Here is a 14002-nt window from a genome sequence, read left to right on the forward strand (position 1 = left end):
TGGGAGTGAGCTCAGGTGATGCTGCTGATCCTCAAAGTGAGGTGAAGCCAGGCCCACGGACCGCCCCCCTCCGCCTCCTGAGCCCGTAAGGAGCTGCCCTCCAGCCTGAGGACACATGCCTGGCTCAATGATCTGGGGACGCCTCATCCTTTCTGGCTCAAAATTGAGTCCCTAGTGGATGCAGGGTGATGAGAAGGGCTGGCTGCCCTTGATTTTCTCGAGCCAGGATAAGGCTTTTGTAGCTGTGTGAGCACCTTCCCCTTGTTACAGGGTGGCGTGGCGGGCATTCCTCTGGGTGGGGTTTTGGTTCCTTTCTCTGGGTAAAGACTCCTTGAGAACAGTTATCTCTGCAGACCAGCAAGGGCGATTTTCATACTGCTAGGATCAGCAGGCTGTGCTTTGAGCTTTATTCTGACACATCCTCCACTGACTTGCCAGCTTTCATGCCTTCCTTCGTTGACTTAACAGATGTTTATTCAATGCCTCCTGGTTTGGACTTGGGCATGCAGTGATGAAGAAACACAAAACAAAAAAGGCTGCCCTCTTGGCCTTTTCAGCTCAGTAGAGGAGAAATATAATTAACATGATTAGAAAGTGAATACATCTATAATAACAAGTTATGTGATGCGCTGGGGAAGGAACAGCAGTGGGAGAGAGTGGTGGGGTGAGGGGAAGAGGCCGAATGAGATTCTGCTTCATGGAGTGAGGGTCCTTTGAATGTGTTGGAACCACAGTTTCGCCAAGTGTCCCTGGGAATGCTTCCCTATCAGTTTGACTGAATTGATGCCAAGTAACACGTGCCAAAGTTGATCAAAGGATTCTACTGTTGTATTTGCCACTGAGGTCAGAAATGTGTATTTCGAGTAGAGCTGAGTTCAAAGACTCTGTCATTTGGGCCCAAAGCTGGTGATAATGAGATTCACTCCTGGGAAGCCTGCTGCTTCGAGGCTGGCCCTGGATCATTTAATTGGGCCGCAGGCCTGGTGGCGGTGGTCCCGGGAGGGGTCATTAGGCCGTGCCCTGCTCCTCAGCCCCGGCCGCTGTCTAACCTGTGCTTCTCCCCGTCTCTCTCCATCAGGAGTTCTGACTCTGAAGAAGCATTTGAGACTCCGGAGTCCACGACCCCCGTCAAAGCTCCACCAGCCCCACCCCCGCCACCCCCCGAAGTCATTGCAGAACCTGAGGTCAGCGTGCAGCCTCCCCCGGAAGAACCAGGTAACCAAGGGCTCGGCGCCCCTGGGGCGGTGTGGGAGCAGCCCTACTGCTGAGCCCTGGGGGACACTCACAGTAGCTCCTCTGGGGACCCGGCTGGAGGGGGGCACCCACCCCCAGGGAGTGTCGCTGGAGCTCTTTAGGTCATCCGCAGCCTCTGGGCCTCTCAGCGCTGGGCTTGGTCTTATGAGGTGAAAACAAAGGATGCAGGAGTACGGTGGCTTATTTTGTGTTTGCTTTGCAGAAGTTTAGAGGTGGCCTCTGAAGAAATAGTGCATTTAACTCTGGGTGCCTTTCAACCAACCCCCAGAGCTGGGTTTGTATGGGACAGTGGGGTCTTGGAATTTTCTGATGCAATCTTGGATTCTAATGTCTGGCTCCTTAAGAGCACTGGTTCTGGTCACCCATCTGGCCTGCCTTTTTATTGAAGGACACAGGTGAGAGGAGAAGGGGACGACAGAGGATAAGATGGTTGGATGACATCTGACTCAGTGGACATGAGTTAGAGCAAACTCTGGGAGATGGTGATGGACAGGGAAGCCTGGCATACTGCAGTCCTTGGGGTCACAAAGAGTTGGACATGACTGAGTGAACAACAAAAGCCCACATGGGCTTGGGGATGATAATTAGTAAATGGGCAAGAAGAGAAAGTGATGGGTGGTTGAATCTGTACAGGGGTGACTCCTTTATTCCTCATTAACTTCAGACTATCCAGATTTCCTATCACTTCCCCACATCCTTTCTTCCCTGGTGTGACTTAAAGAATTTTATGTACCTTTCAGATGCAGTGATTACTGGGGGTGGGGGATGGGGGAGGACAGGACAGATCTCGGGCCCCACCTGACTGGTGTCATCTGTGGGCATACTCCAGTGACACCAGCAGGAGGGGGACCACCTTGGGCATCAGAGTTTAACATGAGGCCTGGAGAGAGATGGAGATGGCCAGAAAGAACCCCATGAGCTGGTTTGGGGCCAGGTGGTCCCAGAAATGTCCACGCAGGCTGGCCAAGGGACCACGTGGTCTCAGAAATGGCCCCCTCAGGCCAGTTGGGGGGCCAGGTGGTGCCATCTCCAGAGCCGGACAGCCTCCTCTGGACCCTGAACTTCAGACGGCCCCACTCTGGCCTTCCTTGGCCGCAGCCCTGGCAGTAATGAGTCTGTAGAGCTGAAATTCCCCGGACCATGTCCTGGATACCTGGGAGCAGCCACTTCTGGGGCCCATCCAGTCCCCTTCTGTCTCATCTTCCCGAAGCTGACTGGGCCCATGTTTGCACCCTTTAGCTGAGAAGGAACCGAGGCTGGGGCTGGGACATATGAGTGGGTGTCCACACACCTGTGTTTGGAGGCTGCCCCAGGCGAGGGATGGAGGCTGGGAAATGGAGGAGGGGGCCGGTGTCCGTTCAGACTCCTGCCCTAACCAGGAGCCAGGTGAGTGGCAAAATAAAAGGCCATTTTGACCTTGATGTTGGTCTTAGAAAGAAATGGCTGGGATCCATTCCACCCGCTCTGGCTTCAGCCTGGCCGTTGACTAAAGGCAGACACTCCTGGGACTTTCTTCCTAGGCACGTGTGCTCCCTGGTGCTGGGGGGAGAGGAGGAGACGCCTTTGCTGGGATCCTATGAATACAGTTTTCATAGTCTCCCTTCTCTGACAGCTATCAGTCAGTAGTACCGGATTTGGCGCCGTTAGTCCAGGTGCTAAGCTCTAGGAGGGTGATGATGTAAATTTATTTGATTTTAAGGTGGGGAAGACACATGTAAATCCATGGCTGATTCATGTCAATGTATGGCAAAAACCACTACAATACTGTAAAGTAATTAACCTCCAACTAATAAAAATAAATGGAAAAAAAAAAGTGGGGAAGGAGCAGGAAGGGCTGCTTATAGTTCTCAGAGAGTCTTTTGCACCCCTGTGTTCTCTCTTGCATGTAGTAAAGTATGTAAAAATGCCATTTCCTACAATATCGTAGAAATTTCACCCTGAGGTTTTAGTGGAAAGAGGCTGAATGACAAATACATTTTAATCCTTACATCAAACATCCAGTTAAGAACAAGTGATCCTTTTTTATGGGTGTAATAAGTTCATATTCTGCATGTGTGGGATACCTTAGAAAGGATGTTAGAAGGAGAACGAAGGCCTAAGACAAAGTGTGGTCCATCCTTGAGCATCACACGGCGTCCCAAGGGTGGTCACTGCTGCCAGCATGCGTGTGTCCTCTGGGATTTCCAGTTTTTCATGTCCCGATCGCTTCTGGGGATGGTTTGCCACCCCCATTCTTTTCTTCAGCCTGTCTTTGTTCCTCCTGCCTACTTCGTTTTCAATAAAGCAATGAACAATCTCCATTCTAACATACACACACACACTCAAGCACAGTACCCGCCCCTGGCTTAGATGGCAGTTTCTGAAAGATTGAATGTTATGGAGGATTAAGAGAGACCCCCCCGCCAGAAGGGGTTGGAGCCGTGCATGGCCATGAGTCACAGCCTCACAGAACTTTTGATTGCACCAGTTGGAGTCTGACTTTATGCTTTTCCTCCTTGGAAAACTACAGTGAGGCTAAATGTGGATTATACAGTGAGGACGCTGAAGGTCAGGATTGTGTCTGCCTAAAATCCCCTGGCTTGAGCTGCACAGAAGTCCGTTTGATTTGCCGCATTCATTTGAAAGATCTGCTTGTCCCTTCTGTGGACATCATGGGACATTATCCAGAGTGGGGAGGTGGCCGTGCATGCCTGTGGAGGAGAAGAAAGCATCGTTCTGGGAACCGCAGGAGAGAAAGGGCGAGAGGGGAGCGTCTGTTGTTTGGTTTGCCTCTGCGAAGTGCCTGGGGTGTTGCTAAAGGTACCAAGAGAACCTCAGGAAATAATGGATGAGACCTTTGGCTGTGAACAAGGACATGATTTTTCCTCCTGGAAACTTACATTTTGCAAAGTAATCCATCACTTTATTTTGGGCTTTGCATGATTGTGCGCCATGGGACAGGAGGATGGCTGAGACCCTGGTGGCCACCTTGCGTCTGCCGCTCTTCTGGGCTGTGCCGAGATGTGGCTTACCTGGGTCCAGTTTTCTCATCTGTAAAATGAAAAGAGTGACCCGTGAGTCCTCTAAGATCCTTTCCACTCCGACTTCTCATGCTTCTGCGATCAGGACGCTTGGTTGCTGTAGGGTGGCTGCATTATTAGAACTCAGGACTGGCCATGGAAGGACGTAATGATATGTCCCATAATTAAACAATGGCTCCATTTAGCGTCTGCCATGTACCAGACCTGTGCTAAGTCATGTGCACGTTTCATCCCAGCTCGGATGAGAGAAGGATTCCCCAGGGCTCCAAGCATCTATGTGTGGGGCATCTCACCACCTGCTTCCGAGTGAGATGTGGGAACAAACCCTATAAACCGTAGCCCACTGGTTCCTCTGTCCATGGGATTCTCCAGGCAAGAATACTGGAATGGGTTGCCATTTCCTCCTCTTGGGGCTCTTCCCAACCCAGGGATTGAACCCACATCTTTTGGGGCTCCTGCGTTGTAGGCAGATCTTTACCACTGAGCCACCAGGGAAGCCCTTATTAACTACAATTGATTATTATTCATATGTGAAAGTTAAGTCACTCAGTTGTGTCCGACTCTTTGCAACCCCATGGACTGTAGCCTACTGGGCTTCTCTGTCCATGGAATTTTCCAGGCAAGAGTACTGGAGTGGGTTGCCATTTCCTTCTCCAGGGGATCTTCCTGACCCAGGGATCGAACCTGGGTCTCCCGCATTGCAGGCAGACGCTTTACCATCTGAGCCACCAGGGAAGCCCCATTATTCATATGCTTGGAGGATGTAGAGCTGTGCTCTCTCTTTACGGGACCATTTCCCTTTCGAACTATTGGATGAAGCTAAGCGTCTGAGGGCAAGGGTGCCTTGTGTTAGCACCTTTGTGCCTCTGGGCCCGTGGATTCCTGCCCAGGGTGAGCTCACAGCGGGTGGGGGGAGGGGAGAGAAGTGCAGAGCAGCTGGCAGAAGTGCTCCAATTAGAAGCGGTCAGTGAGGCTAAGTGATGTGACCTTTGAAGACAGTCGGGGGAGAGAAGGAGACGTCAGGGGGTGAGTTCATATTGAGCAAAAGTCATGTGCGACACAGACAGAAGATGCCTGTTGGCAAGTCAAGGAGGACTGGGGACATCCTGACCTTGGGCTTCCAGCCTCCAGAGCTCTTCATTCAGCCTGTGGATTTGTTTTGGTGGCCTGAGCTGGACTGCTGCAGCTGGGAACCACCTAGCGAGCCTTTGAACGTCGTGAAACAAGGATGCTGACTTTGTCCTCAGACTGAGCTAGAATCTGGAGCCAGGGCAAGCGTTGTCCAGGTCTGCCCTGGTGGGGTGGATCCCTCTGGGGTCCTGACCTTCCTTACCTCTGTGTCCACAGCATGCCTCCCAGTGGCTGACATATAGTAGGCACCCAGGTTATTTGATGTATAGGAATGCGTGTGTGTGTGTGCTCCGTCCGACCCCGTAGACTGTAGCCTGCCAGACTCCTCTGTCCATAGGATTTCCCAGGCAAGAATACTGGAGTGAGTTGCCATTTTCTTCTCCAGGGGACCTTCCCAACCCAGGGATCAAACCTGCATCTCCTGAGTTGGCAGGAGGATTTTTTACTGCTGAGCCGTAGGGAAGCCCCAATATATAGGAATGAATGAATACATTGTCTTCGTGCTGATATGGTGTGTGAGCATTTAGAAGTCCAGTGAGGGCGACTGGGATCCAGCTGGCCCACACTTGCTGTGGGAAATCAAGGCCTGAACGTGGCAATGGCCCATTGCTCTGGTCTGGGGCTTCATCTGAAGAAAGCCGAAGGGCCTTCTCAACCAGGGGTTATTGTGCCCCACCTCAGGGGACATTTGGCAATTTCTAGACAAGGACGACAGAGGGTGAGATGGTTGGATGGCATCACCAACTAGATGGACATGAGTTCGAGTAAGCTCCAGGAGTCGGTGATGGACAGGGAGGCCTGGCATGCCGCAGTCCATGGGGTTGCAGAGTCGGACACGACTGAGCGACTGAACTGAACTGAGACACAGTTTTGGGCTTCCCTGGTGGTTAGACAGTGAAAAGAATCCACCTGCAATGCAGGAGACCCGGATTCAATCCCTGAGTCAGAAAGATCCCCTGGAGAAGGGACAGGTTACTCAGTCCAGTATTCTTGCCTGGAGAATCCCCATGGACAGAGGAGCCTGGTGGGCTACAGTCCATGACGTTGCAAAGAGTTGGACACGACTGATCAACTAAGGCTTTCAGACACATTTTTGGTTGTCACAGTTCAGGGTTGGGGAGGGTAGAGGCATCTTGTAGCAGAAGCCAAAGATTCTTCTAGATGTTCTGCAATGAACAGTATTCCCCCCGCCCCACACACACAATGAGACAAAATACTTACTATCATGACATGGGCAGACGGCAGAGGCTTAGAAACCCTGCACCAAGACTCGATCTCCCGGCCCCTGATGATTTAATTATGGTATGTCACGTCTAAAGAGGAAAGCCACGTTAGGCAGTCAGAGAGCTTTTCTTCTGGGAAAAAGAGTGAGCAGATGGTTAAGCTGAGTATCTGCTGCATGTTTCGTGGTTTGGGGAGAACTCCTGACATCTGAAGGGCCTCGTAAGGCTGCTGGGGTATGCCTAGTAGCCTGAGAGAAAGCAGGCCGGCAGTTTTGGCCCTTGCTTTGGAAATGATGGGAGGCACTGAGGCTCTTTCTCCCTCCCGCAAGGCCCACTTGAAACACCAGGTCCTCTTCGTTCCCTGGTTCTTCTGTGCCCTCTGTACCGTGTGGCCAGGGCAGGAAGAGGAGACAACTGATGGAAGGAGGGTGCAAGTCTCTGGAGGAAATTGATTTTAGAAAGGAGGAGGGAGGGGACATTTTCTTTTGAGATGAGCATGAATCAGGAGTGTTTTTGAGACATGGCGAATCTTTTGGTGGAAAAGGTTGAGAGGTTCCACCTTCTAGGACATCTGCTTCAAGTAGGGCCTGGGGTGGCTTTGGATGCCGAAAAGAAGAGAAGGTTTGAAACCATGATTGGCGAACAGACCTGCTTCCAGAAGGTCATCTCAATGCAAGAGGCATTTATTCAGCCGGCAAGAGAAAGTGTGACAGGTCTGGGGAAGACAAAAGATAAATCAGACCAGCTCCTGAACTCAAGAGGCTAGACATTTCCTTGTGTCTCAGGTCATCTCCCAGGCAGCTCTTCATCTCCTGGGGTTCTCTGCCAAGTGCTCACTGCCTCGGAGTTGCAGCCATGAACGTGAGCGGCCCTGAGAAAATCTACAGTAAGAAGCCAGTTCGAGTGTTAAGTGAAAAAGAAAGTGAAAGTCGCTCAGTCATGTACAACTCTATGTGATCCCTCTAGGCCAGAATACTAGAGTGGGTAGCCTTTCCCTTCTCCAGAGGATCTTCCCAACCCAGGGATTGAACCCAGGTCTCCTGCATTGCGGGCGGATTCTTTACCAACTGAGCTCTCAGGGAAGCAAGCATGTCCCAAACCTTGTTCATTTGTTGGAATGAGGCATTAGGGCAGCCAGATTTAGCAAACAAATGTACAGCGCATCCAGTTGATTTAGAATCTTAGATAAATAATGAGTGATTGTGACATGTTTATATAAAAAACATATTCGTTTATCTGAAATCCAAGTTTAACTGAACATCCTATGTTTTATTTGGCAACTGTTCCAGCAGGGGATGGGGTGGGTACTGCAGGATATAACTGTTGTCAGTGAAACACACTTTGGGAATGCTGGCCCAAGTCATATATACGCTAGCTCTCTCTCTTTTTTTTTTCTCTTTGGCTTCACTGTGCAGCATGCAGGATCTTATTAATAGTTCCCTGACCAGGGATCAAACCCATGCCCCACCCCTCGCAGTGGAAGTGTGGCGTCCAAAGCACTGGACCAGAGAAGTCCCTGTGCCAGATCTTTAATTCCTTCTTCTGCAGACCACTTTGCAGCGTTTCCTCCCCTTTGTCTATTTACACATCTTTAGTTTTCTGGCATCTAGACTGCCCAGGGTCTCTGTGAAGCCAGAAGTGCATGTGGGGCATCACAGGGTGCAGGCAGAACCCAGGGCAGCCGAGACACAGCCAGGCTGGTTGCATCCCCGTGGAGCAGCGGGGCCGTGAGGTGATGGAGTATCTCTTGACCAGCATCTGGAGCGTCCACATGCCTGTGTGCTCAGTCGTGTCCAGTTCTTTGCGACCCCATGGACTGTAGCCCGCCAGGCGCCTTTGTCCCTGGGACTCTCCAGGCAAGAATACTGGAGTGGATTGCTGTGCCCTTCTCCAGGGGATGTTCCCAACCCAGGGGTGGAACCTGCATCTCCTGTCTCCTGCCTTGGCAGGTGGATTCTTTACCCCTAGCGCCACCTGGGAAGCCCAGAGCATCCACAGCATGTTTTAAAATAAGAAGCAGCATCCTTGGCTGGCAGGGGCTGAGGGGGCCGAGAAGCTGGGAGGAAGCTACAAAAAATGGAGAGAGAATGGATGAGAGGGAGGTTGAGAAGAGAGGCGTGGCAGGTAGGGTTGGAGGGAGAGATTTCAGGGGGTGCCTAGATTCGGGACAGGTGGCAGATGCATAAGCTTAGTTCTTCTGCAGTTGCCTGGGGCCTGCATTTAAAGGCTCTGCATACTCGAGAGCAGGCTGGATGATGATGGTAGCTAATATTTACTGAAGGCTCACTATGTTTTACCTGCATTATTTCTCTGTCTTCCTTTCCTGCTCCTCTCCTTTACTTTAGCCGCACTGGCCTTTGGTATTTCTGCAGCACCCCATGTGACCAACCCCAGGGCCTTTGCACTTGCTGTTTCCTTTGCCTTAGATGCTTACCCCCAGATATGCCCATGGGTCACACCTTTACCTTGTTTCTCATCTTGGCTTAAATGTTTTCTCCTTGAAGGGCTTTGCCCAACTACCTTATTTTAAAATTGCGACGTGTAACTCTATGGCTGATTCATGTCAGTGTATGAGAAAACCCACTGAAATGTTGTGAAGTAATTAGCCTCCAACTAATAAAAAAATTAAAAAAAAATAATGATAAAATTGCAACACTCCTATCCTCACTTTCTTTTTTTCCTTAGCACTTACCACCATCTGACAGCCCATACATGTTACTTGTTTATTGATTCTTGACTGTCTTCTCGCTAAAGAACCTAACTTGCCGAGGGCAAGGATTTTGTTCATTATGGAGGCCCCAATGCCCAGAATGGTGCCTTGCTTTGATCTGGCACTTGGTAAATGTGTTTTAAATTTTTTTAATACTTATTTTTTTGCTGTGTCAGGCCTTAGTTGTGGCACACAGGAGCATCGATGTTCATTGAATTTTTAGTTTTGGCCTACAGGGTTTTTTTTTCCTTCTTTTTTTAAAGTTGCAGCAGGAGGGCTCCTTAGCTGCAGCATGTGGGATCTAGTTCCCCAGCCAGGGGTCGAACCCTGGGCTGCCTGCACTGGGAGTGCGGAGTGTTGGCCACTGGACCACTGGGGAAGTCCGGGTAATGTGTTTCAGATGACGGTGTTTAAACAGCTCTTATTGCTCCCATTTTACAGATGAGAAGGCTGAGGGTCTGCTTGTCCAGGGCCTGGAGCTGCCTGGTGAGAGCAGGATTTGTACCCAAGCAGCGTGCGCGTTGAGGGCTGGGCGGGCTGGCCTGGGGCTCGGTGTTGGAGGGTGGTGGTCTGGCACGAGATGAGGGCCCCGTCTCCTTCACTGACGGCTCTGTCTCCGCTCCCGCAGGATGCGGCTCTGAGCCGATCTCCGTCCCCGATGGCCCCCGCGGCAGCTCCGTGGAAGGCAGTCCTTTCCATCCCCCGTCACACTCCTTCTCCGCCGTCTTCGATGAAGACAAGCCGATAGCCAGCAGCGGGACTTACAACTTGGACTTTGACAACATCGAGCTGGTGGATAGCCTTCAGACCTTGGAGCCTCGCGCCTCAGACCCTAAGAGTCAGGACTGCAAGGTGAACTCACGGAGGAAGTCCACGGACTCCGTCCCCACCTCTAAGTCGACGTTGTCCCGCTCGCTCAGCCTGCAAGCCAGTGACTTTGATGGTGCTTCTTGCTCAGGCAACCCCGAGGCCACGGCCCCGGTCGCGGATGCATACAGCGCGGGTTCGAGCAGTGCTTCCAGTACCCTTAAGCGAACTAAGAAACCGAGGCCACCTTCCTTAAAAAAGAAACAGACCACTAAGAAACCCCCCGAAACCCCCCCAGTGAAGGAGACACAGCACGAGCCCACCGGAGAGAGCCCTGACCCCAGCGAAGAGAATCAAATAGCCGCCACGAAAGCAGAACCGGCCAGGGCAGAAGGTTCTAGACCAGCCTTATCGGAGGAGGCACCCCTAGAACCTGCTGCCGCCCCCAAGGCGGCCTGCCCTCTGGACTCCGAGGGTGCAGAAGGGGCTGTCCCCCCAACTTCTGGGGGTGGCAGAGTGCAGAACTCACCTCCCATTGGAAGGAGAACCCTGCCTCCGGCCACGGTCCCAGAGGCGGTGGAGGTGACCCCATCAGATAGTGGGGGGCAAGAGGACTCCCCAGCCAGAGGCCTCTCAGTGAGGCTGGAGTTTGACTATTCTGAGGACAAGGGTAGTTGGGACGCCCAGCAGGAAACCCCGCCTCCCACCAAAAAGATAGGCAAAAAGCCGGTTGCCAAAATGCCCCTAAGGAGGCCAAAGATGAAAAAAACACCCGAAAAACTCGACAACACCCCTGCCTCGCCTACCAGGTCCCCCGCTGAACCCAATGACATCCCTATTGCGAAAGGTACCTACACCTTTGATATTGACAAGTGGGATGACCCCAATTTTAACCCTTTTTCTTCCACCTCAAAAATGCAGGAGTCTCCCAAACTGCCCCAACAATCCTACAACTTTGACCCGGATGCCTGTGATGAGTCCACTGATCCCTTTAAGACGTGCTCTAAGGCCCCCAGCTCACCTTCTAAATCCCCAGCCTCCTTTGAGATCCCAGCCAGTGCCATCGAAGCCAATGGAGTGGACGGGGATGGGCTGAACAAGCCCGCCAAGAAGAAGAAGACGCCCCTCAAGACGTAAGTTCAGGGGTGCAGGTGGTACGGGCAGAGGCGGGGCTGGGCGCTGGCTGTGACTGTTGCTCACTCGGCTGGAAACCTGGGCTGCCCTCGCGCCCCCCCCCCCCATTTGCCACAGTGCCACCATGTTTGCATCAGGGTACCTGTTGTCATTCCGCTCTGCACCCATAGTGGTGGCGTGTCCCATCCTCACATCCCTTTGGGTCTAGAGTCCTTGATCTCTTGCCTCAATCAGTTAGTGGTCTGAAGCTTTACTTGTAGCTGAAGACCTGACCTTGAACTTCAGGAGAGAGTGGGGGAATCCATGGAAAGGGAGCAGCCCAGTGGTGGCCTGGTCAGCCTCCCTGTTGGTGATTTAGCATTTTCTGTTTAACACATGAATTGCTTTTTGGAGTGGCCTGGAAACTAAGGGATCTGCCCTTTAAAATATTGTTAAAATTTGTTTCTGTATTTGTTTCTGCCCTTTAATGAGACATTGGCCCATTGGAAAGACCCTGATGCTGGGGAAAATTGCGGGTAGGAGGAGAGGGGATGACAGAGGATGAGATGGTTGAATGGCATCACTGACTCAATGGACGTAAGTTTGAGTAAACTCAGGGAGATAGTGAGGGATGGGGAAGCCTGGTGTGCCGCAGTTCATGGGGTCTCAGAGCTGGATACGACTTAGTGAATGAACAACATCTATAAGCCCAAGAGACAAACGCAATAGACTCAAGAAGCCCATGAGCGAGAGGCCTGGTCTGGGCCCCTTCCTGTACCCCACCGACCCTGTAGGAAGCACCCATGTTGTTTCTGCCCCTTTATCTAGTCATCTTCATAGATGAGAGTCCACAGGCCCTGTGGATCCAAAAAAGATCAATGGAACCTGAAAGGGAGAAGCGGTCCCCATAGTCTCCAGGAGGCCGTGAGTGATCAGGTCTGCGGTCCAGACCCTGGCCAAGTGGATTGCTCTTGATACACGTGTCCATGCCTCTGGAGTTCAGCCCAGGTTCCAAACTCGATGACTGCAGGTCCATCCTCGGGGCTTTGGTCCAAGCGTAGTGTGGTTTGATGCTTGGAGCCTTTCTCCTTGCTCTCGACTGAAGTATCATCAATAATTTGACCAGAAGACCCAGCTTCTGGTGGCATCTCAGCAGAACAGACCATGACTGCCGGCTCCTCTGAGTCTGCCTGGTACAGATCAAGATAGGGTAACCTGTTTACCTCTCCTTCTGCACCCCCTGCCCCTCCCCCAAGCATATGACATTTGAGAAGAACCCAAGGCTTTCTGAGAAGATTGTCTCTAAGCAGGCTTTGACTTTGGATGGTGGTGGATGGGAGACGGTCCTGGCTAAAAATGTGGACTTGGTTTTTTTTTTCAGATCAGCGGCTAAACCAGGCCTTTCTTAAAGATTCCCTAGAATCTGTGTTGGAAGCTTTATTTTAAGGCACAAACAGGAGAAAATGGAAATGCCCACACCACAAAGCCATTTCTCTCATTTTGGGGGATGAGTCAACTTGAAGCCACCACCTTCTCCTTCCCCACAAGACAGCTTGGTTTTATTCTATTCTGTTCTGTCACCAGAGCTGACTGTGGTCAGGGAAGCCTGCCTGTCCCCAGGTCTCACCTCTGGTGCAGATGGCTAGGAGTCCTTCACTGGGGTGGCAAGGCTCTTGGAGCCACCAACACTTTAGGGGATAATTGGAACCAAGGGAGGAAGGTGTTCTCCGACAGCTCCTCTCCAGAAAGCTGGGATGTAGCCCCCACGCCCAAGCCGCACACTGGATGGCTGTTGTATCCTAACCCCTTAATAACCAGTCATCTGCAGATTTATCTTTTTTGTCAGTTCCTTCTGTCTGTCTCTCTTTTTCTTTGTCTTCTTGTCTTAGGATGGTTGAAGATGTGATGTCTGTATGTTCTCTGTTGTAAGTAAATTTAACAGAATCTGCCTCTTATGCCAAATGTGCTTTTTCCTGCCTTTGCTTTTGCTTCCAAGCTCTTTTTTATTTCCTTTCCGTGGCTGCTGCTTACATATTTCTGTGGTGGGCCTGGGAATGACGGGGCATGGGGCTTCCCAGTAGCAGAGGTTATTTGTCTGTTTCATAGTGATTAGCATAAGTGGAACTGCTTGGCTGTGAAAACGTGATTATCCAACATCTGCCTGCTTGTCAGGAATGGAACCTTTTTTTTTCCCCCTTGCATATTGAATGTCTTCATCTGAAACCCATACATTTTTTTTTTTAACTCTCATTCCATGCTTCCATTTTAAATGGGACAAGTAGGCGATTGCTTTCAAAGTAGTGTGGCTTCACCTTAAAATAACCATCCAGTCCGACCACAGGCAGGAACTGCTGTTGCTTGTTCTGGCTACAAGTGAAGCGGAAACATTTGGGCTGTTTCAAATTGAGACTGATGGGAGCCCCCTGAAATGCAGGGTGAGCTCAGGGTGGAGCACACGGCTGTGAGGGCCATCGCCGGGCCATGCCATCTGGGGGTTGCCTTGTTGAGGGAAATAGAGCAACAGGTCAGACCACCTCTGTGCCTGTACTGCTGTGCATTCCGGGCCGTGAGAGATCTTGCAGGCCGCTCCCAAGGGCCCATGGACAGGCATCTTCTTTGCCTCAACGTCTTTCCAAGAGAAGCTGGCCTGGTCCCAGGCTCCCAGCAGCCTTGGGATAGAGTGGAGTCTCTCAGGGTCTCTTCTGCCCCAGGGATTTCTCCAGTATTTTAGAGCCACTTAGCAA

The 14002-nt window shown here is 51.4% G+C and overlaps 1 protein-coding gene and 1 non-coding gene across 8 annotated transcripts in view; one reads left to right on the forward strand and one right to left on the reverse strand.

Moving 5' to 3' along the window:
* The window catches only part of TACC2 (transforming acidic coiled-coil containing protein 2), a 227463-nt gene that overhangs the window by 178937 nt on the left and 34524 nt on the right, over nt 1-14002 (forward strand). For 6 of the 7 annotated variants that reach the window (XM_065923461.1, XM_065923460.1, XM_065923463.1 and 3 more), the window contains exons 8-9: nt 1079-1215; nt 9967-11278. In XM_065923461.1, coding sequence (XP_065779533.1) covers nt 1079-1215; nt 9967-11278 — 1449 coding nt within the window. The remainder of the gene's footprint in view (nt 1-1078; nt 1216-9966; nt 11279-14002) is intronic. The other variant, XM_065923466.1, reaches the window with a different exon arrangement.
* TRNAC-GCA (transfer RNA cysteine (anticodon GCA)) lies at nt 4937-5009 on the reverse strand. The gene has a single exon. It is a non-coding gene; the product is annotated as a tRNA-Cys (tRNA).

Source organism: Muntiacus reevesi, chromosome 2, assembly GCF_963930625.1.
Source record: "Muntiacus reevesi chromosome 2, mMunRee1.1, whole genome shotgun sequence".
Lineage (NCBI taxonomy): Eukaryota > Metazoa > Chordata > Mammalia > Artiodactyla > Cervidae > Muntiacus > Muntiacus reevesi.